Source organism: Drosophila subpulchrella, chromosome 2R, assembly GCF_014743375.2.
Source record: "Drosophila subpulchrella strain 33 F10 #4 breed RU33 chromosome 2R, RU_Dsub_v1.1 Primary Assembly, whole genome shotgun sequence".
Taxonomy (NCBI): Eukaryota; Metazoa; Arthropoda; class Insecta; order Diptera; family Drosophilidae; genus Drosophila; species Drosophila subpulchrella.
In genome coordinates this window covers 1,962,847-1,983,081 of record NC_050611.1, presented here as the reverse complement: position 1 = coordinate 1,983,081, position 20,235 = coordinate 1,962,847, and the positions used below count along the sequence as shown (strand labels likewise).

The window sequence follows — 20,235 nt, the reverse complement described above, 5'->3', positions numbered from 1 at the left end:
GCTGCCAGACCATTCGAACGTAGTCTGGACACACACCGTATTTTGAAATTTCTCAGAAATGTTAAGATGTATCAAAATCTAACAGAAATGTTAGAAAAATCTTAACATTTCTGTTAGAAAACGTTGCATCTTTACATTTCATGAAGAGGAAGAACACATGGCGCCTTGATTCTAAAATATTGAATTTTTTAGCTTTAATGTTGGTATTCAGTTCAGTTAATTCAGTTTTAAGGGAAAATTCGAGGCTATTTCAATTCCTGCAGGGGCTATCGGCTCGGTAATCATGACAAAAATACCTTCTTGGGTCATGCTGCTGTGAAATACACTAAGAAGTGCAAGAATTGTGCTGTATAAAAAAGGGTTCACCTAGAACCCTCCACTCCTCTGTTCTGACCAGCTTGTACGGCTTTAAGGTATTTAAATCATGCCGCAAGAAGTTAAAAAAAACACGCTGAGCCATCTAAAATATTAGTAATACAAGTTTTGTATACTTTTGAAGAAGGTGTAACAATGTAAGTCAGAAGTTTCTATCGCAATAAAAGATACGTATCAGACCCTATAAAATATATATATTCCTAATCAAGAACACTAAACGAATCGATAAAGCGGTCTGTTTGTCTAAACGCCATGGGTACCATAGGTACACATTTGGTGTTTTTAAGATATTTTACCATTTTTTCTACCTTTTTAAAACTTTGGCTTCTGCTTCCGTTCTCGTTATTATTGATCTCATGAAATAGCGATTAGCTTACAAGATTAGAAATGGGAGAACGATTTTTTGTTTAAAATTGCGCCATTTGCGCCACCATTAAATATTTTATTTTTTAATCACGAGCTCAAAATCAGTTCATCAAAACTCAAGTTAAAAGAAAAAACACATGTGTGCCCAAAAATAATTGGTAAGTATTACTTTTACATAAATGAAAACAAACGTTTTGAAAAGAAAAACACAAGAATTTCGCTTTTAAAAAACTGTATAATATATATTTTTATTTAAAAAAGACAGTCAGTCTTTGTGCAACAAATGTACATGGATAAATGCCGCGTTTACAATCGTTCCTCGCTTCGATTTCCATTTTTTATACTCTCGTTTTATTTTGGTTGTAAGTACCTTTTTTAGGGGATTTCTCTTGTGTTTGATTAAGTAATAGTAATTTATTTTTTCGTTTCTTTCGTTTCCGTTTAAGCGATACTATTTTGGTTCAAGTCCTTGTGTTTTATGTACATATTTAAACTAAATTACGAGCTACAAATTACTAGTTTGTGTGTTTGTGTGGGTGAATCTCGCTTTGAATCATATATGTAAGTACAGAGTGTGTGTTTTGAGTGTGGCGTGTGTTACAATAAATATCTCTAAGTTTAAGTATTCCTTAGGTGCTAGGATACATACATACAAGCTGCTAGGCAGAGGGGGCGGCGGGGCGTGGTTCAAAGGAGTTGGACGTTCTTGAAGGAAAGGGGTGGGGCGGGGAAGGCAGCTCTACAAATACCGGACTCCGGGAGATTAACTAACATGCATACACATATACATACACCCAGGTCTGCTGGGCTTTTCACTTTTCTTGGATGGTTTTCGATTTAATAAAGTTGGGTTTTTAAAAAAAAGGTTCTTGAGTTTAAACAAGAATGTTCCTGTAATCTAATTTCTTCTTTAGAATAAGTTTGAAAATGTTGAATATAAATATTAAAATACCTCAGGAAATATGTTATAATGATGTTCGATCATGGTAACTTAGGCTTGCAAAGTGATTTCTCATGTAAAATGGTTTAAAATTGACATCCAAGAAAGTGAGGATCCCAACAGACCTGCTGGACAAATGGATTATACAGATACAAGTAGGGTTACGGCTTAGGCTACATCCTACAGATACGGCTTATGGCTACAGGAACTAGTGCTAGTGCTAACTCGTAAAGTTATAGCTGCGCACCGCCCGGCCGGGCGTCACCAGCTCCACCTTGATGTTGGCCGTGGCCGTCACCTTGGTGGTGTTGCTGTCCGAGTGCGTCGTCTCCACCGTCACCTCCGGCTGCACCACGATGCTCTGCAGCTCCGGCGGATACGCCGCCGGAAAAGGGGGCGGTGGCGTGGTGGGCGGCCCCTGGTGCTGGTGCTGCTGCTGGGCGGCGGCCTTGTGGTAGGCGGGGGGCGGGGCCGCGTAAGAGGCGGGGCGCGATTCCCGCGGCTGGTAGCTCCAGTCGTTGGGCATCTGGATGGACGAGTTGCTGGACTTCCAGGACTGCGGCTCCTCGGTGATGGTGGTCAGTGACGGGTCATTCACGTCCTTGTGGTGATGGTGGTGCGACTTCTGGCAGCTGCCGCGCGAGGATCGTGATCCCTGCACCACGTACGATTTGCCCGATCTCTTGCTGCTGCGCACTGGCTGCGGCGAGGGCGTGGATATCCTGTCCGGGTGCTCCAGCGGCACAAGCTCCGCCTCCGGTCCCAGCATGCTCAGGAGGATGGGGAAGACCACCAGGCTGTTGCAGGCGCCCACGCAGAGCACCACCAGCAGGAGCCAGCAGAAGTGCCGGATCACGAACTCGAAGGGCGAGGTGGAGAGCATGAACACAGCCACTCCGGAGGTCAGCATTCCGTGGACAAGAGGTCCCAGGGCCATCTGCATGCCCAGCTGCACGCGGCGCTGTCGGTTGCCCACGGAGGTCATGAAGCCCTGGAAATGGAAATATGATGGATTAGGATAATGTTGGAATGGGGGGCCATACAATCACTTTTACATGATGTTTAAGTGTCCAAAAGTATGCAGTGAATAAACTCTGAGGAAATTCATTGTACTTCTGAGCTTAAAATATATTGTAGCATACTTTTAGACACCTTAACTGTGATGTTTTAGTTTTTGGATTAGTTTAAGAACCGCACTCACCAGTGATATCAGCACATTGGAGCACAGCATCATGCCCACGCTGAGGATGAGTATGACTGCTGGAATGGCCGACAGTTTGATGCCCAGCAGGGTCATGGCCCCAAAGATCTGGGCCAGCGAGGCCAGGACGCTGAGGATCACCAGGACAGCTGCCCAAACGGAGAGCAGGAGCAGGGAGACCAACACCAGGGCGGCCAGCAGGACGCAGGCCATGATCATGGCCAGAGAGGAGCGCAGGGTCATGTACTGCTCCCAGAAGATGAATGGAATGCCTGGTGATAAGTAAGGAAGTGCGGATTAGTTGGGGCCATTGGTTGAAACCATTTAATTAACTCACCCGATGGATAGTTGGGGAGGCCAAAGCCTTCATACTTGACGCTCAGGTCGCGAATGTGACCTATCAGGGTCTTAATCTGCGAGGTGTCCGTCAATCCGTGCAGGTAAAAGGGCATCTGAGCGTAGACCAGCGGCAGACTCTTGGGGATCTTAAGCTCGTACTCGTGGGGTTGGTGAAAATACTGGCGCGGTTCTGGATACAGTTTGCCCTGTGAAAATTAAATAACCAAAAATATCGTTAGTTAAAAATCGATTTTATGTAAGAAATGGAGAACTTAAGTGTTACACAACATTTAGAATTACTTAAAATGTATATATATCTTTAAGGGGACCCACCTGAGAGGCTCCGAAGGCGAAGACGTCGTTGGTGGCCCATGCCGACAGGTAGTTGTAGAAGGCCTTCTGGTTGATGATGCCATCGCTGTTGACCAGCCGGTTGGTCAGCACCAGGTCCTTGTCCACCGGGTTGTCCACATGGCCCGTCTGCACGATCAGCTTGTAGGCCAGGATGGCATCGCTGCTGGCGTTGGGGAACCAGCACTCCTTGGTCAGCCGTCCGTCGCGGATCTCCTCGTCGAAGATCTTCTGCAGGTTGCTTAGCCACTCGCTGAAGAGCAGCAGCCAGAAGTCGGGCAGTCCGCCGTTGTCGTTCTTGATCACATGTGGCACCCGGACAAAGGAGTCGTGGTAGTCCCTCAGCAGCTGCTGCTGGGTGGGGTACTCGAAGTTGCCCTGGGTGACCGCGTACATGCTGTAGAATCCAAAGAGCCGCGTCTGGGCATCCAGGAACTTGTGCTCGTTGCTGTCCTTGGGCACCAGGTCGATGATGTCCAGGCCATCCTGCAGGCGCGTCGAGGCGTACAGGCTGCAGATGAGGGCCGCCAGGAAGCCCACCACGGTCAGGAACTTCACCCAGCTGCGCATGAGGAAGGGTGTGTAGTGCTCGAAGGCGAAGCTGGCCAGCGAGAAGGACGCCAGGGAGTGGCTGCTGCCGGGACTGACCGCCCTCTGTTCCAGCAGAGGATTCTGGGCAGGCAGCGGCACTCGGTTGTTGTTGCAGCCCTTCGGATGCCTGGCCCCTCGTCCGCTGTTGTTGTTGTTCAGCGGCAGCACCGGATGAGCCACCTTCGAATGCTCCTTCCACACCGGAAAACAGCAGCAGAAGATGTCCGCCCTGCCGGCGGTGCGCCTGCGCAGATCCAGCGAAATCATGGCCGGAAAGACCAGCAGAGCCGCGGCCAAATTGGAGCACATTACGATGGCGGCCTGCAGGCAAAACACCTTCAGGGCTGGGACGGGGATAAAGGCAGCCGCAAAGAAGGAGCCCGCCGTGCTGCAGGCACTGAACAGGATGCTAGGGCCCACCTTCTTTAGGATCAGCTTGGTCTGCTCCCGCCGGTTGCTCTCCGCGTATGCAGCCGTCAGCATGAAGATGTGGTCCACGCCCAGTCCCAGGGCCAAAAACGGAACAACCTGGGTGCTGGCGGCATTGAAAACGATGCCCAGAAGGGCGGACAATCCCAGGCCGGCGGCGGTGCTGAAGCACATGAGCAGTACTCCGGCCACGCCCACACTGCTCTGCCCGCGGACGGGATCCCGCCAGCGGAGCAGGGTGCAGAAGGCGTACAGAACGGTGACGGCCACTCCAATCACAATCGAAAGGGCGCTGGGATGCGAGAACTTGGCCAGGATGTCGTCCAGAGCCGCCGAGCTAAACACATAGATGTCGTAGTTGGTGGCGATCCTCGACTGCTTGCGGAGCAGTTGCTCCACCTCCCTGGAGAAGTTGCGCTGCCAGGCGTTGAGCACCTCGGCGGCCTTTTCCTGCGTCCAGCCGAGGTGGTGCACCTTGTAGTTATCCTGCCACTGGTCGAACATCTCCTTCTCGGTCATCAGCTGCACCACCGACTGCAGGGCCCGCGCCTTCCTCAGGTGCCCGCTGCGGTTCCTCTTCGCCCCGCCCACGATCAGCTCCTCCGGCCAGTGCATGTGCTTCGCGGCGTAGCCGTAGCATCCGCCGGACAGGATGGCTCCCACGTCCGGCGGCTGGCTGCTGTTCTTGTTTGGCGCCGTGTCCGGGCAGCTGGGGTTCAGCGGGTTCAGGCAGGGCTTCTCCATGTAGCCACTGCCAATGGCCGCCCGCTTCATGTACTGCTCCACGGTCTCGAAGTCGAAGCTGATCTTCTCCTCGGACATCTTCTGCTTCATGTACTGCATCACCGAGGCGGGGTTCAGGGTGGTCCAGAGGAGGCGCTGGTTAAGGCCTCTGCAAGGGGGAAAGGGAGCCATTATGGATAAGTGATGAGGATTAAAGTAAGATCATCTGATTGACAATGATCCAATTTAAAAGAAAAAATCTACATAATTATAATAATAATAAAGGTAATGTGAAAAAGATAGGATATAAGGAGGGTTAGAATATTCAAACTAAAATACAAAGAAAGCTAAAATAAACAGAAGATTAAAACCTCATGTTAAATGACCTTCTGCAGATTAAAATTTAGAGATAAGATTTTCAAAGATAATAAAATAAGATATAATACAGAAGATAAGTTTTTAAGCAAATGCTCACAAACTAAGCTACTTTTTAGAGTACAGTTTAGGTCCACATAATAGGTTTTATATAAAAGTGAGATATGGTTAAACTAACCTAAGGTTAAGTTTAACCCCATGCTAAATGGAAAGGGGTATGACCTAATATTAAATGAACTTCTGAAGAGCAAAATTTAAGATAGCATTGTTAAAGAAATTATGATATTATTTAAAAGATACATTTTTAAACGGAATATGACGAACTATCCTACTCCAAATGTAGATAATATCTACTAGATATAATAAGGTTAACCTTATGTCAAGTTCAACTGTTAGCAATTTGGAAAAAGATACATTTTTAAACACAAATGTTTTCAAACGATGCTACTCTAAGTGTAGTTAACATCTCCGAGATATGATAAGGCTAACCTTTGGTTAAGTGCAGCCAATCAATTTTCAAAAAAGAAGTAAGATGTACATAAACTAAGACATTCAGCACTAAAAACTAGAATAGGAAAGAGTTAATCGAGAAAACGTGAGTTCAAAACCCGAAGGTTAACGATGAAGTGCTTATGGCAGTTAGGTAGATATGATGGTTGGGCACTTACGGTATGACGACTGCCGACTCCGGTCCCAAGAGCTGGCTACCCTCCCAGAAGCAGTCCAGCGGCGTGATGATCGAGCACGGGATGAGGTGGCGCAGGATCTGCTCGATGTAGTAGATGCCCTCGAAGGAGGGCGTGCTCGGCATGTTGCACATGTCGCGCAGCCCCCACTCGGTGTCGTAGAGGTGCACCTTGACGGCGGTGGCCTTGACCAGGACCTCCAGGTGGGCGAGCAGCGCCTGCGGGTGCAGGACCGAGGCGTTCGGGTCGTGGGTCGTCTGGATGAGCAGCTGGTGCGTGGCCGCCTCGTCCTCGCCGATCGTCTTCTGCGTGTAGGCCATCTCCGCCTCCAGCCGGCCGCCCTCCTGGATCCACAGCTGGTGCACCTTCGAGTGGATCTGGGCGCTCTTCAGGCCGACGCAGAAGGTGCTCAGCACCAGGATCGCCACGAACAGCACCTTGCCCGCGTGCTTCTGCACGGAGCTGCCGAGTGTTTCGAGGTGGGACTGGAATACTGATCGCAGATAGATCGCCGTGCGGCTGCCACGCGCCTTGCCCTGCAAAATGCAACGGAATACGCAATTTGACATTTAGTATTTGGCTTTTTTTAGATTGCCCCACTCTCTACGCTGCCATAAATAACGCATTAAAATTATAACGAAGCAGCGTGTGGCCATATAATTTATATGTGCGGCTCCCAATGAAGCCAGACCGCCAACCCATCCGCACATGGGCGTGGTGCGGAGTTTTGGAAGGGGCATATATTAAGATATTACTATATCAAACAAATAATATGCTCATTTGAATTTGTACAATAATGATTTTTATAAATCAACAAAATGTTCGGTTTCTTGGGAGTTTAATACCCTCCATTGCTACGTCCCTGCTTCGGGACCCCACCCAAAGTCCCGATCCCAGATCCAGAACCATGGAACCACAAAAACAACACAAGGCACCGCTGTCGTCATTGGCGGGCCGAAAAAAAGGCGAACCTATAATCGCCTGCTTGGGCAATTGGATCGATCGCTGCTCAGGCTTTGGGCCTGGCTCGAACTCGGCTCCACTCCGCTCCTTTCTGACCAACAACCTCGAGTTTCGTGCTTTTTCTCCATTCCCCAGCTGCTGCAGCGCTGCACGGAAATTGAGCCCCTTTCCCAAAACAAAAAAAGAACCATGAAAAAAATAATAATGAGGCTCGCGCTAACGCTAACGTCTCAATCGAAGTTTTAGTCCAACAATCAGAGAAACAGTGGGATCATGTTCTATTAAACGAAGATGAAAATAAAGTACTCTAATGGAACTGAAACTGGATTTATAATATTTGAGATCGACTCAAAACTTTAAGGACTTAAAAAATTAGAAAAAAGTTTCGTAGTTTCTCACATTTTTATAGAATTTATTACACATTACTGGGTGGCTTCACGGTGGTTTTAAAAAACCTTTCGATCCCACTGTGCAGCAACTGTGGCGCACCCAGCAAAGTCGGGAACCGAGGCATCCAAATAACGCATTCCACACAGACCCAAACTCGAATCTTCTCGAAGTCGGGCTCCCCGTTCTGGCGTCTCTGCGCTGCGCCCGCCTTTTATCGCTTTTCACAGATTTTTCCCGGGCCAAGTCAGGTTGTGGATGTGGCCAACGAAAAAGTGGAGAAAAAAGCTAAGCACCCCGAGATGGCTTTATTGTTTGGTCTTCAGAGCGTTTTACGACTACCGTTAAGATAGAGCGGGAGTCACTCGTAAATAATCCGCCGCTTAATGCCTTTGTTTGCTTAGGATCGGGGGTACCCACATATATCTAGAGGATAGGATCCCTTCCGATCCCTGCACTTCCTGCTGCTTGTTTATGCAGCCCAGTTGGCTGCATTTCCGCAATGGAAATGCGGGGAAAATGGAACATCAAACGCGGCGCGCTCAACTTTGTCGCCATTAATTAAGTCGTTGGCGGCACATCCACTTTGAGACTGCCCGCGGCGACCTGTTCGTGGAATTCTTCCATCACTTTGCCCCATCCCCATCCAAGGTGCGCAAACAAAAGATGCACAAAATTCTAGGAATCTCTTGCCACAAACATTGTTGCCTCTGCCTCTGCCTTTGCATTGGCCCCTTGGGGCGGCAGGGCCTAAAAATAAGCTTAATCTAGATTGGGCCGGCATTCCAGTGGCTCGCAAACTGTGCGGCTCAAAATTGAGCCATCAACGCTTGTCAGCTTGCAGCCGTCTCTTTCGCTTCGCTCAGGCCGTCTCTTTCGGAGCCTCCCAAACCTCGAGCTGTGTGACATATCATCAATCTTATGCTGTTTTTGCCTTGCGTGCCTCTTTTCCGTGCATTTTTCTCCTCTTGTTTTTGCCCACCCCCGCTGCTCTGGTTCGCTGTGAGGAAATGTCACGCATTGATTTATGATCCTGCCCGGGGTTTCCTATGCTGCATTTTCAAATGAAAATGTTACTTTAGTTCTTTGTACTTGCTTTTGTTGCTGCTGTTGCGACAGCTTCATTAGAAATGCGCACACACAGCCAACTGGAGGAACCTCCAGCCTCCCTAATCCGCTGCCCAGAAACGGATAAATGAAGACAAGCTCCGAACCCCGGTCCCCTGACGAATGGGATCGAGTGAGAGGCAAGGCGGTGGCCGAAAAAGACGACAACAGTTGGGAACAGCAGGTGCAGGTAGATCGGAGATTTCGGTAAAAATGTATCAAAGATACAGGGAGAAAAATTCTGGTGCTTAACTGATGATAACAGATTAAAAAAAAAATTGTTTTTTTGGTAACTTAAGAGTTGTTTTTGCTTGTAAGATAAAACAATAAAAACAGGCACTTGAACTTGGACCCTCAAAACAATAGACACAAATGGTTTATAAGAATAATACAAAATCCCTAAGTTAAAAAAAAAATAATACCCAAATTTCCTGCTAACTACAATCTCTAACGTCAAAGCTTTCTTCAAAACAAAAAAAAATCGTTTGTTTAGAGTTCTCTGTTCTCTTCTGTAAACAGTCTCGAAATCTCGCCATCACGCATCAATCAATCAAAAGATCCGACACATCAACTGGCGGGGCAAAAAACAAAAATCGAATTTCCTGGGGGCCCCCCACAGCGCTTGACTACTTAATTACACGGACCGCTTCGGGAACCACTCTAAATATGAAAAAAAAAAACTTTTCCATGCCATTTGGAAATCTGAAAACCACTTGAGCCCCAGCTCGTATATGGTGCGTTGGGCCATAAAGTATGAGCGCACCCAGTTATGCCGCAATAAAAATCGAATGCAAAACCACAAAAAAAACATTTTTAGCATAAAATGAAATTCAATATGGCAGACCACCCAGACACATCGTATATGAATAGGGCATCTATAGAATTATGCATATGGACAGGCGATTCCATTGCGGGCCAAATTTATGGATCGACGTGAGCGAGCGCGTGAATCATTGCGGGGAATCTTTTGAGATCTTTCGATGCCAGATCAAGGGATTACTGCTCTATATACATATGGGATTGGAATATGGGATATGGGATCTTTTATCCGGTCGGCTTTGTGTGTGAGTGCCACAGCTTTCCCATGTTTCTCACGTAAGCGTGTGCCATAAAACTTGTAGCTTCCATAAAAGTTATATGCCACTTGATAACGTTTTTGAATACGAAATCTCGCGGATTGCCACATCCGATCTCGCGTATATCTTATGGTTTTTACCCATGTTTTTTTATTTTTCCCATCCCGCGCGCCTGGCATTTAAATGGAACTGTGTTTTTATTTTCACATGCCATTCACACAGCTGCGGAGGCTGTCAAACAAAATAGCTAAGGAAATGGATATACTGCGTTACCGCTGGGCGATTTATGTTTATTTTTAGCAGGGATACGGAGTTCTTCATTATATTGCTCTGAACAAATTTACCCGACCATTTGCCGCCACTGAGGACCACACACATTTACTTGGCCGAGGTGGTTGCCTGCAGAAAGTAAATTGATTTCGAGGCAATTAAAAATGGGGCCCAACCAAATGTGAAACCGTTGAATGCAAATTCTCGGTGCCGCCAATTTATGGCGCCCCCAAAACGTGACTAGCAAACCGTCTGCCGCATTTATATTACCATTTTATGCTCTTTACTTTTTGCACCGAGCCCGAAAAAAAGATATATTTGCATGCCCGTAAAAAAAAGATCGTTAAAAAAGGTTTGAAGGTCACAGAGCGGCTCAGGTGAGCGGCCAGGCAGACGGTTTACAGTTAGCTCCAGAAGCGCCAGGTGCAAAAATCAGAGGACCACCGGCATAGCTCCCTGATTATGTACCCTCTCTCCTTCGGCAGTCTGTCAGGAAAGTTTTGTAATCACTTCGATTTGAACTGAAGTAAAGCAAAGTTCACCTGCCCTGCGTTCTGCAGAGGCCGTAACAATTTTAATTTCTTTATTATTTCGTCTGAAAATCGAAAACGCAGCCTACCTGACCGCCGGCACTCACAGGTACACACGCACTCCATGCCATTCCACTCCCGATCGCTTTCGTTTGGTATCGTATCGTATCGGATCGTTTCGAGCTCGAGTTTGAGTTCGAGCTCGCGTCCGTTAACTGCTTTTTCAGTGAATTCCGTGATTATTGCTTGAATGTTTCTTTCCGGTATTCGCTCTCTGTCACTGTGTCTCCGCAGAATACCTTTTTTGTTTCTGGTCTGGCTCTAGGTCTTGATCGTAAGTAAGCCCCTCTCTGGGGTTTCGGGTTTTCGGGCCTGTGCATGGGCATGGGCCCGGGTTCGGTTCGGGTACGGGTATATGTAGGTATAGGTACGGGCCGCGTGCTGTGTGGTCGAGTTAATGTCTTCATAATTCTCCTGATTTTCTTCTCTCTCTCTGTCGGCCGTTGTTATGTCTTGCTTCGCCGAGACCTCAGACTGATGAAGACAATAACAGTTTTATGTGCGGCTCGTCTCTCGGCCAAAGTCGTTGCCGTCCCGTCCCTAATGAAGCCCAAGCTGTGGCCGTCTGCACAACAGCATTTCGTGTTTTTTCTCGGTTTATTTTCATTTTTTCCCTCACTTTTTGTGAGTTTTTTGTTTTTCTTATTTGTGAGTTCCAGTTCCCCGCGCCAGCTGCAGATGGCAGATCAAGTCAAGTCGGCCACGTTGGTGCGTCGAGTGTGTGAGGCCCCGGCAGATGAAGCTGTCAATTGTGGGGTCACCGTGTGGGAGTTATGTGGGCCATTGGGTTCGGTCGGGGGGAATGAGTTCAGGCCCCGGATAATGGGTCAAAGGATTATGTAAAGCTGGGCTGCAGCGTTATTTATGAATGGGGTGGAGCGACCCTTGGAATCCGATTAATGATGAAATGAAAATATGGTATCATATCATATAATATCATATATATCTTACGAAATACAGGCTAGTTCTTAAAAGTTATTTGGTTTCTTCATCCAAAAACATTGCTGACTGCTATTTTTTAATATGATCTTAAGTGCTTTTTGCATTCCTCAAGGCGTATTTAAAACATCCTTGTACCAGAAAGGGCATTTCCCCGAAGTGGACAATTTCTAGGCGTACACACCTTATCTTGTTTTGCTTTCAACACGCCCAGCATGTCAAATTACAGTTAACTTGTTAAGCACTTCCTCTCTATCTCCGTCCAGGTCTCATTCCCTCCACGTAACCCTAAGCCGGAAACGCCTGTAGGCGTGAGATATCTTCATCGACATTGTTCTGCGGCCTTCTGGGAAGCGAAACCCATCGATGGATCTATGCTACCCTTCTGAAAGGGAATAGCAATTTATGCAGGTATCTCTCCGCTCCCTATCTTTGTCACTCCTCGGGGGAGTTTGCTCAAGGATTACTCTCCACTCTCCACTTGAGATCCAGACTCACCCCCGCCCTTGCTTTCGGTCCGATGCCTTTGATCTTTCCTTTCCGTCCTCATTTTTGTTTTTTTTTGGTATTTCGTGTTCGTAAATATTTCATAAGTATTTAATTGTATATCCCACAACAGTATTTTGCGAGGGGCTATTGCTATCTGAACTCCCCCCGTCACTCGAAAATATCGAATAACAAATATTGGTCGCGAGTGTGACAATGATTTATTTGCCTTACACCTACCGCGCTCGAGATCTTATCAAACAGATAACGATCTGAAAATTATAATATTTGACTTACGGTCTGAAAATCAATAGGCAATGTTATCTGGCGCAGGTTGGGGTCTTGATTAAATATTTAGGTTCCCAACTGTGTTGACTTATAAAGGGAAGAAGAACGCTCGTGTCTTAAAAAACTTGATTTTCAGAGACGACATATTTGTTAAATTGCTTCACAACGTAAGAGATAAGCAATGCCTATCCTATACTACAAATTGTTTACTTTAGTTATAGAGCAAGTATATTCCTATTTTCATAGCAGTAAGATACCTTTTTATTGTGGCCGAAATATGTGGAATGTTTTTAAAGAACAAAATAGATTATTTCTTTCGATGTTTTACAGTTAATTAATTGTTTATCCCATATATAAATCCCTTGCTGCATTTATCTTGTTTACTCCAATAATAAAGATGCTCCCGCTATTTGTCAATTTCAAAGTTTGTGCCGATGTACTACTGGTCTTTGTTTTTTGAAGATGTTTTCCTCTTGGTTTTTGCCATGTCAATTTGATAAATGTTTGCCCCTTGTCTGTGTGGATGCCACAAATATTTGTGTTTGTGTTTGCTTTTCGTGAGCAGTTGTGAAAAAAGCGAAACGGACATGGGATCGCCGGACATCTCCCGGCATGACTAAACAAATTTATTGCCCACTGGCAGCGAAGACTTCTTCAAAATGCCGCCAATGTTGCTCAACTTCCTGTGCAAAGTGTGTGCGTTTCAGTGTGTTTGCCTTACAATTGGCACAGCAAACGGGGAAAAGATAGTGGGGGGATGGTAGGGAGAGGGGGGGAGGGACAAGCGATTTCATTCATGAATTCATATGTATCTTATAGATACAACGAGCGTCGGCGCGAGTACATGCCCTGCATCGATAGTGCGGCATTGCCATAAATGAGATTTCAGTTTGTGTGATTTTCAGTCGCCGGACTTAGGGTAAATAATAAATAAATATCGATGGACAGGTCGGGCGGATAGCTAAATGCAGCCAACAGATACTCTTAGTCAAAACTATAAGATACAAACACTGGATGATTTGTGGTGCACACATGCAAACACATCTCTGCAAGTAAAAATAGAAGAAAGTGTTTTCTTTGTAAATGCATTTGATTTATGGAGGAATTCCGTAAACAAAATTCATAAATACCCGGAGATACGTTATATAATCTATCTGGCACTATTGGGTTAACATATGTTTAGGTCCAAATTTTTTATATTTTAAATAAATAAATAAATATAGTGATTATAGTAAATATTTTCAAATTAAATCCGAAGAGTACAGAATCTAAATTCACCTTCTAACACACGTTGGGCGCCACTTATTTTTTAGACCGCCTATGTCGAAAGTATAAAACGTTAGATGAAGTTCGACTGTTTTAGTTGATATAAATCAAGATTGAACGAAATCACATCATATATTTGCTGTACCCCTTGGAAGATCATCTTCGTTGACTAAGTAATTCTCAGCTTCATTTGCCATTCATATCATGAATGAAAACGTCATCCTCTCGAAGTCAACGGAGACCTCCCAGCAACAGAAAAAATGAATTTTTTTCCAGAGAAGTAAATAAACAAAGGTAATAATAATAATCGCATTGGGTAATTTGCATAGTCGCCAAAAAAAGAGAAGTTAACGCACTGCGATCCCTCGCCAGCTTCGTTAGACGATTTTAATGTCTTAATATATTTCGTTAAATTGAGTCATTAAAATAAATCGCCATCGACGATGATGATGACGACGACGACGACCACAAAAGACGCTGACGATGTCGGCGCCATCACGATCGATCGTTTGCCACAACTTTCCAGAGGAGTTCAGGATGGGGCACAGTCGAAAGCACGTTACAACCGAGCCCCGAGAGACTTTACGAGAAATAATTGAGATGCACACACACACACGGGGAGGGCAAAAACAAGAGGAAAACCAACTCAGGGGGAAAAGTGGAGAAAAAAGGGGAACAACAACAGAGCAAGACACGCCACGCGGTCGCCAAGGAACTGCATCTGAAGCTGCAACAATGATGAAGACATCAAGCTGTAAAAAGCATCAGAGAACCAACGAGAAAACTTGAGGCGGTGGTCCACACAGAAAAATAGAGTTTTTTGAAGATACGCCATACCCGGTAATCATTTAGGGGCATATTTATAATACTTTTATGGCAAAGATACTAGGTATATCAGCAAGATAGATAGCTTTAGATCTTAAAATTAGCACTATTTCTTAAATGATGCTCATATGTATGATATTAAGTTTTAAAACCGATATAACACTCAACTTTTAATTTTATGTTTAGATTTTTTGTTTGTTTTTCAGTGCCGTGGCAAACAGTTTGGCAGTCACTGTCTATGCACAGGCATTAAAAGCAAAATGCGTGCGTCAGTGAAATTTTTCCCTTGCCTCGATTTTTTTCCGCTTTTTGGGCCACCCGCATTCGATGGCCCGAACCAAACCCGAAAAACGATCTCTGCCTGCTTCATTTGCATCGGTGGCAATAACAACAGCAAACAGAAATGCTTTCGGCAACGACAAGGGGTAAAATGATTGCTTACTGTTCTTTTTGAGTTAGAAAACCGTAAGAGATACATACGAAATTCGGATACTCTGCCGGCAATATATTGGGTTTATATGGAAGAACTAATTGTGGAAACTAAGAAGTTTCTATTGATTCAAAATCAATATCAATGCGTTTAGCTAATATTTGAATTATCAAAGTATCTTTCACAGTATCTTTAATAATAATAAGGCAGGCAATTTTAAGTATACCATTTTTTAAAATCTTCAGCAAAACAAACGCATTTTGCTATAATAATAAGAAAATCAACTCTTGACTTCAAGTTAAAGTACCCCTATGCCAATGCCGAACTGTTCTGTCAATTAACAAACTGTTTTGAAATTATGTAGATTGCGCATTACGTCACGCATGCTTCTAATCAATCTGCGAGGAAAAGGCCGCCCTACAGCCCGTATCAAAGAGCATCTGAGAAATGTTGGGGCTTTCAAAGGGGGGTCTTGGGGATGGCAGAGGAGGCAGTGGCAGTCCAGCCCGGCAGCACGTACGAAATGACTCTCGCGGAGACCTCGGCGCCCACCCATGTTGGACGGACCCACACACAGATACGAACCAACACCAACAGCACTCTGGGCGAGTTGTTGCTGCCGTTGTTTATTATTTTCTGCTGCGGCTGCTAAAGCTTTTGCCTTTTGCCTTTTCGGCTGCTTTCCACTACTGGATCTCCTGCTGCTGCCGCCTTTTTGCCCAGTCTTTCTGGCGATTTCTGCCTTGCTGTTTTTGGCGCTCGCTGCAGTTGCAGTTGCAGTTGTTATTGTTTCTGTTTGCGGTCAGGCCAACTCCGCACAGTAGCGCCAAAGTAATGAAGTTGTCTGTGGATATGTCCGTCTGGGATCGACTCGGATCGGCGGGTCTCGATCGCGGTATCGAGTATTTGTACGAGTACGAGAGTCCTGCTGTGTGTCTACCCATCTGGGCCCAGCGAAAATAGCTGTGGATTGATGGCAGTGCACAGAGGAAAATATCTAGCAATACGGGTATAACATAAAAATGTTTCTTATACGAAAGGTCAAGATACAATAGTTACCAAAATGGGTTTTATTAAAAGGAATAGCTATAACAGACATGTATTTCATCAACAAATGCCTATATTTGGAGGTAAATCCTCCACGCTATTTCGATTTAAAGAATGAAATGACAAAATTAGCATATAAGCCGATTGGCCACATACTGGGCATAGGTTTTAGCTAATCACTGTAATTAATAGGCTGCCTGCGCCTGGCAAACCACCATCGGACAACTCTATTAGCCGGAGAATCGGGCAAAAGAAAACGAAACGACATGAAATGAAATCGAAACGACTGCCAAAGAAGACGTCGACGACGAAAAAATGCGAAAATTATTGCGAGAGATATTGGCAATAAAATTTATTGAAATCTGTCCCGGCGACTTAATGGCCGCATTAAACAAAAACCGCTGCGCTTCGGCCTTACAGTCGAGCTTCAACAGCTTCGGTTTATAGAACTTGAATTGAGGAACTACTCAAGTGAACATACCAAATACTCTGTATCGAAAAAAGTATCTTTTAACGTAGTTTCTGCAAACTGAAAGTTAAAGATGGTTACCAAATCTTAAACTCTCTTTAATATCTATGTATTCAGACAATATTTCTGTTAGTATATGAACATTTTTTAAGATACCTACTCAGAATATTGGGAAAATTAAGGACCCTATACAACATTTTTTTTAAATGGGGCTAGAAAAGAAATCCTGAATATTACATTAGAATACTATAGAAATGAAGTTCCGCCATTACTCAGACTCGGTTCGTTTTGTGGGGCTTCCACTGTAGTTGGGGACTCACCTTATCTATCTGATCGAGCGCCACTTGGGCGTCCACCCAGCTGGTGCGTATGTAAAGATCCGAGAATAATTTCTCATCGACCACATCGCCGTGTGTGTCCGGAACGCGTGGGAGGCTGTCGCGGTCCATTATGGTTATGTTTATAGCCGGATTCCGGACGGACTCGAGTGGGGAGTGTGCTGGGGATCGGGAATCGGTTCTTTCTGCAGTGCCTGCCGTTTGTCTGCGTCCGGGAACTGAGACTTGGGAGGCAGTGTGCGGATTGTTCGTGGACTTTCGGTTCGGTTAATTGTTATTGGGATCTCGTATTTTGTTTGGCTGCATTTTGCACTGCAGTCTGCATTTTTTACTTTATTTTTTGTGAAGAAGAGACGCTCTCTCCGCTTGCTCTCTCTCGCTCTCGCACGCTGTGTATCTGAGCTCTCTTTGTGTTGTTTGGTTTTGTTGTGATTGCTGGCTTCGCTTCTGCTGGGTTTTTTTCCGACGATTCAAACGCGGCTTTCGGGTTTTATCTTGGACACTTTTTGTTGGGGGAATTTGACAGAATTTTCACACATCAATTACACATGGAAAAGCGACTGACGGACGCCTCACGTTTTCGGTTTTCTCTCTCGCCCTCCGCTCTTTTACCTTTACTTTACTTTACACTCTGCGACGCACACACACTTAAACACTGGATGGCTGGCTTTTGTTGTTGCCTGGCATTTAATCCATGAACTTCGCCTCGCATCCGTGAGATACAATATCTTGGCTTTTCCAAGAGTTCTGTGCTATTTATCTAGTTGGTATACCACACACAGAGAGTGCCAGTAGTCGAAAATACAAAAATTTCAAGTCGCCGCACTCCGCACTCACAACCGTTTCGTTCGAGGATCGCACGCAGTCTGAGAGATGTATCTGTATCTCGTGGATGCGGCACGCCAGCCAGGCCAGGCCAACAACTTCATTAGGCGAGCCGAGCGCACGCCACTCTCTCTCTCCCTCTCTCGTTTTGCGCATGTGTGCGTGGGCGACCCATTCACAGACGGCGTTCTCCTCTCCCAATATCTTTTCCTCTCTTCAACCGTCTGCGGCCATTTTGGTTTGAGTACGCTCTCTGCGAGGGCTGATCAAACGGTAGGTCCACGCCGAAAATACCGAGGGGTGTTTAAAGAGTTTTCTAAAAAAAATAGCTATTTTAAGTTGGAAAACATTTAATATGCTTTGTCAAGAACTGTTCCACGAATGTATTGATTCGACTTTTCATAATGTTTATCTGAATGGTTTTTTTAACACTAAGATCTATGTAATTGCAAATTTAACTAAAATCAATATTTCTACAAATATTAAGTCAGATAATAAATCTAACATGTGTTTTTAGAAAAAACTTAATGTAATTTAACGTTTTAAACACATTTCAGACTTTAAACATGTAGTGATTTTGGCTTTGGTTCAATATTTATCTTTATTATAGAGAAATCATGAAGTTTTAAAGGATCTTATAGACTACTTTTAAACTTAAAGATAAGTCAACAAATTCGATTTAAGGGTTGCATTTGATAAAATTTTAAACGTTAAAAACACCGTCTTCTACAGCTAATTTAAGAATTAATTAAAGCTAAAAATAACGTATTGCCTCAGTATCTTGGTTATGTTTCTTTTTTCTTCATCGAGCTAACTCCCCTCTAACATTCACTGCTCGCTAATTTCTATTGTTGTTATTCGCGTGCCATTATTTTTATTTTTCGCAAAGACCACCCAAAGTGCTTTTGGCTGCTGTTTATTTTTTTTGTTTTTGTAGCTGCCACGGTGGTTTATTTTCATTGCAGTGTGGACCACCCAAAAATAAATTTGTTGCTGCCTTCATTAAACTGAAACCGCCGAGCGTTGTGGGTGGTCGCCCCACCCCGCCCCGCCCCTTTCCGCTGCCGACGTCGGCCTTCAGCGTCGGCAGCGCAGTCCACTGGAGCTTTCATTTCTGTGAGTGTGTGTGAGTTTGTTTGTGGGGAGCGCGTGCGTGGCAGGCTCCTGTGTGTGTGTGTGTGTGTTCGTGCCGCGAACTGTTGGCAAATTTGTTAGCTTTACATTGGCTGTGCTGTTGGCTTTATGGTTGTTGTTGCTGCCCCATGCGATGATGTCTGTTTTTGCATGTTGCCGATGCTAAATTATGAGCGGCAGGATGTTTTTGCTTCTCCACAGCCTTTGTTTTGCAGCATCTTCGCCCCGTGAATCTCAAATATTCAAGGGGCTGCATTGTATGTGTGTGCGAGGACCACCCAAGAAGCGATGTTTTTGCCGGCAAATTAGTTCTAAGAAAAAATTATACATATGTCCTGTAATCAACCCTTTATAAACACAGTTTTTTAAAAACAATCTTGAGTATTTATCTACTTTAGTTCCGATAGGTACATATACAGATAAGGCAAAAACATATATTAGAAAGCACATTTACCAAACATTTTGTACTATTATAATAATATAGAATGTGGTTTCATGAAATTTCCCTTTTTTCAGGAAAGACGGAAAATAAAAAATAATTAAATGATTGAAGAAAACCAGTGGACCATTTAAATTTATTCATCAGAACTTATTTCTTCTGAGTTTATGAATGAAAATTCATTTGGTTCTTGTGTTTCCCCCTCATCCACGATTTTCCCTTTCCATCTGAGGCAACAACAACAAAATAAACAAATAAAAAACTCTTCAGAACGACCGCAAAAATTGGCGCTCGAATCTTCAACTCCATCGAAACTCAAATTCAAATTCGAATGCATCTGCAGCGTCATGGTGGTGCCCCCTCTCGCTCGCACTCCTTGGGGGAGAAAGATACGGATACGGAGAGGGAGACGTGGATGTGAATGTGGACCCACCACCGAGCGGGCTATTATAATCAAAAACAACAACTCTCTCTCTAACTCACTCACCTGAACTAGCGTTGCATCCACATCCATGTGTTGTGCTCTCTTTTCAAGCTCATCCGCTCTTCCTGCCCCCTCTCTCACAGGCTGTCTCTTTCACTCTGCGTGTGGCGCATTTTGGCGACATGGGCGGCATTTTTTCTCCAACATGCATATTTTAGCTTTATTCCTCTCCCGATCACCCAAGATTGCGCCATCTTTGGCTGGCTCTCGAGTTTTTGCTCTCAATGACTTGCAGTTTGTTTTGCTTTCGCTCAATTCGCCTGCAGCTCCAATTCCCCAAGAGAGATAAAGAGGGAGAGAGCGACGCGCACACACACTCGTGCACAAGCTGCGCCTGTGTGGCCAGCTGCCAATGGACCACCAACGAAGCTGAGTTCGCTTTGAGAGCTTCATTTGCCGTTTCGTTTGGAGTTGGCGGATGGCGATGGGGAGAGCCGGAGAGTTGGAGAGGCGGGGAGACAGATAAGGTTGAAAAGGGGGGAGAGACGAAAACAGT

General features: G+C 45.0%; 1 protein-coding gene across 1 annotated transcript; it reads right to left on the bottom strand.

The window, feature by feature from the left end:
* Positions 1 to 965: 965 nt before the first annotated feature.
* Positions 966 to 17,704, bottom strand: LOC119550854 (protein patched). Its single transcript, XM_037859826.1, has 6 exons — positions 16,840 to 17,704; positions 6,359 to 6,912; positions 3,555 to 5,484; positions 3,220 to 3,427; positions 2,883 to 3,154; positions 966 to 2,672 (listed from the first exon to the last, which is right to left on the bottom strand). The coding sequence occupies exons 1-6, from the start codon at positions 16,966 to 16,968 to the stop codon at positions 1,902 to 1,904; spliced, it is 3,864 nt and encodes a 1,287-aa protein (XP_037715754.1). The 5' UTR covers positions 16,969 to 17,704; the 3' UTR covers positions 966 to 1,901.
* Positions 17,705 to 20,235: the final 2,531 nt, after the last annotated feature.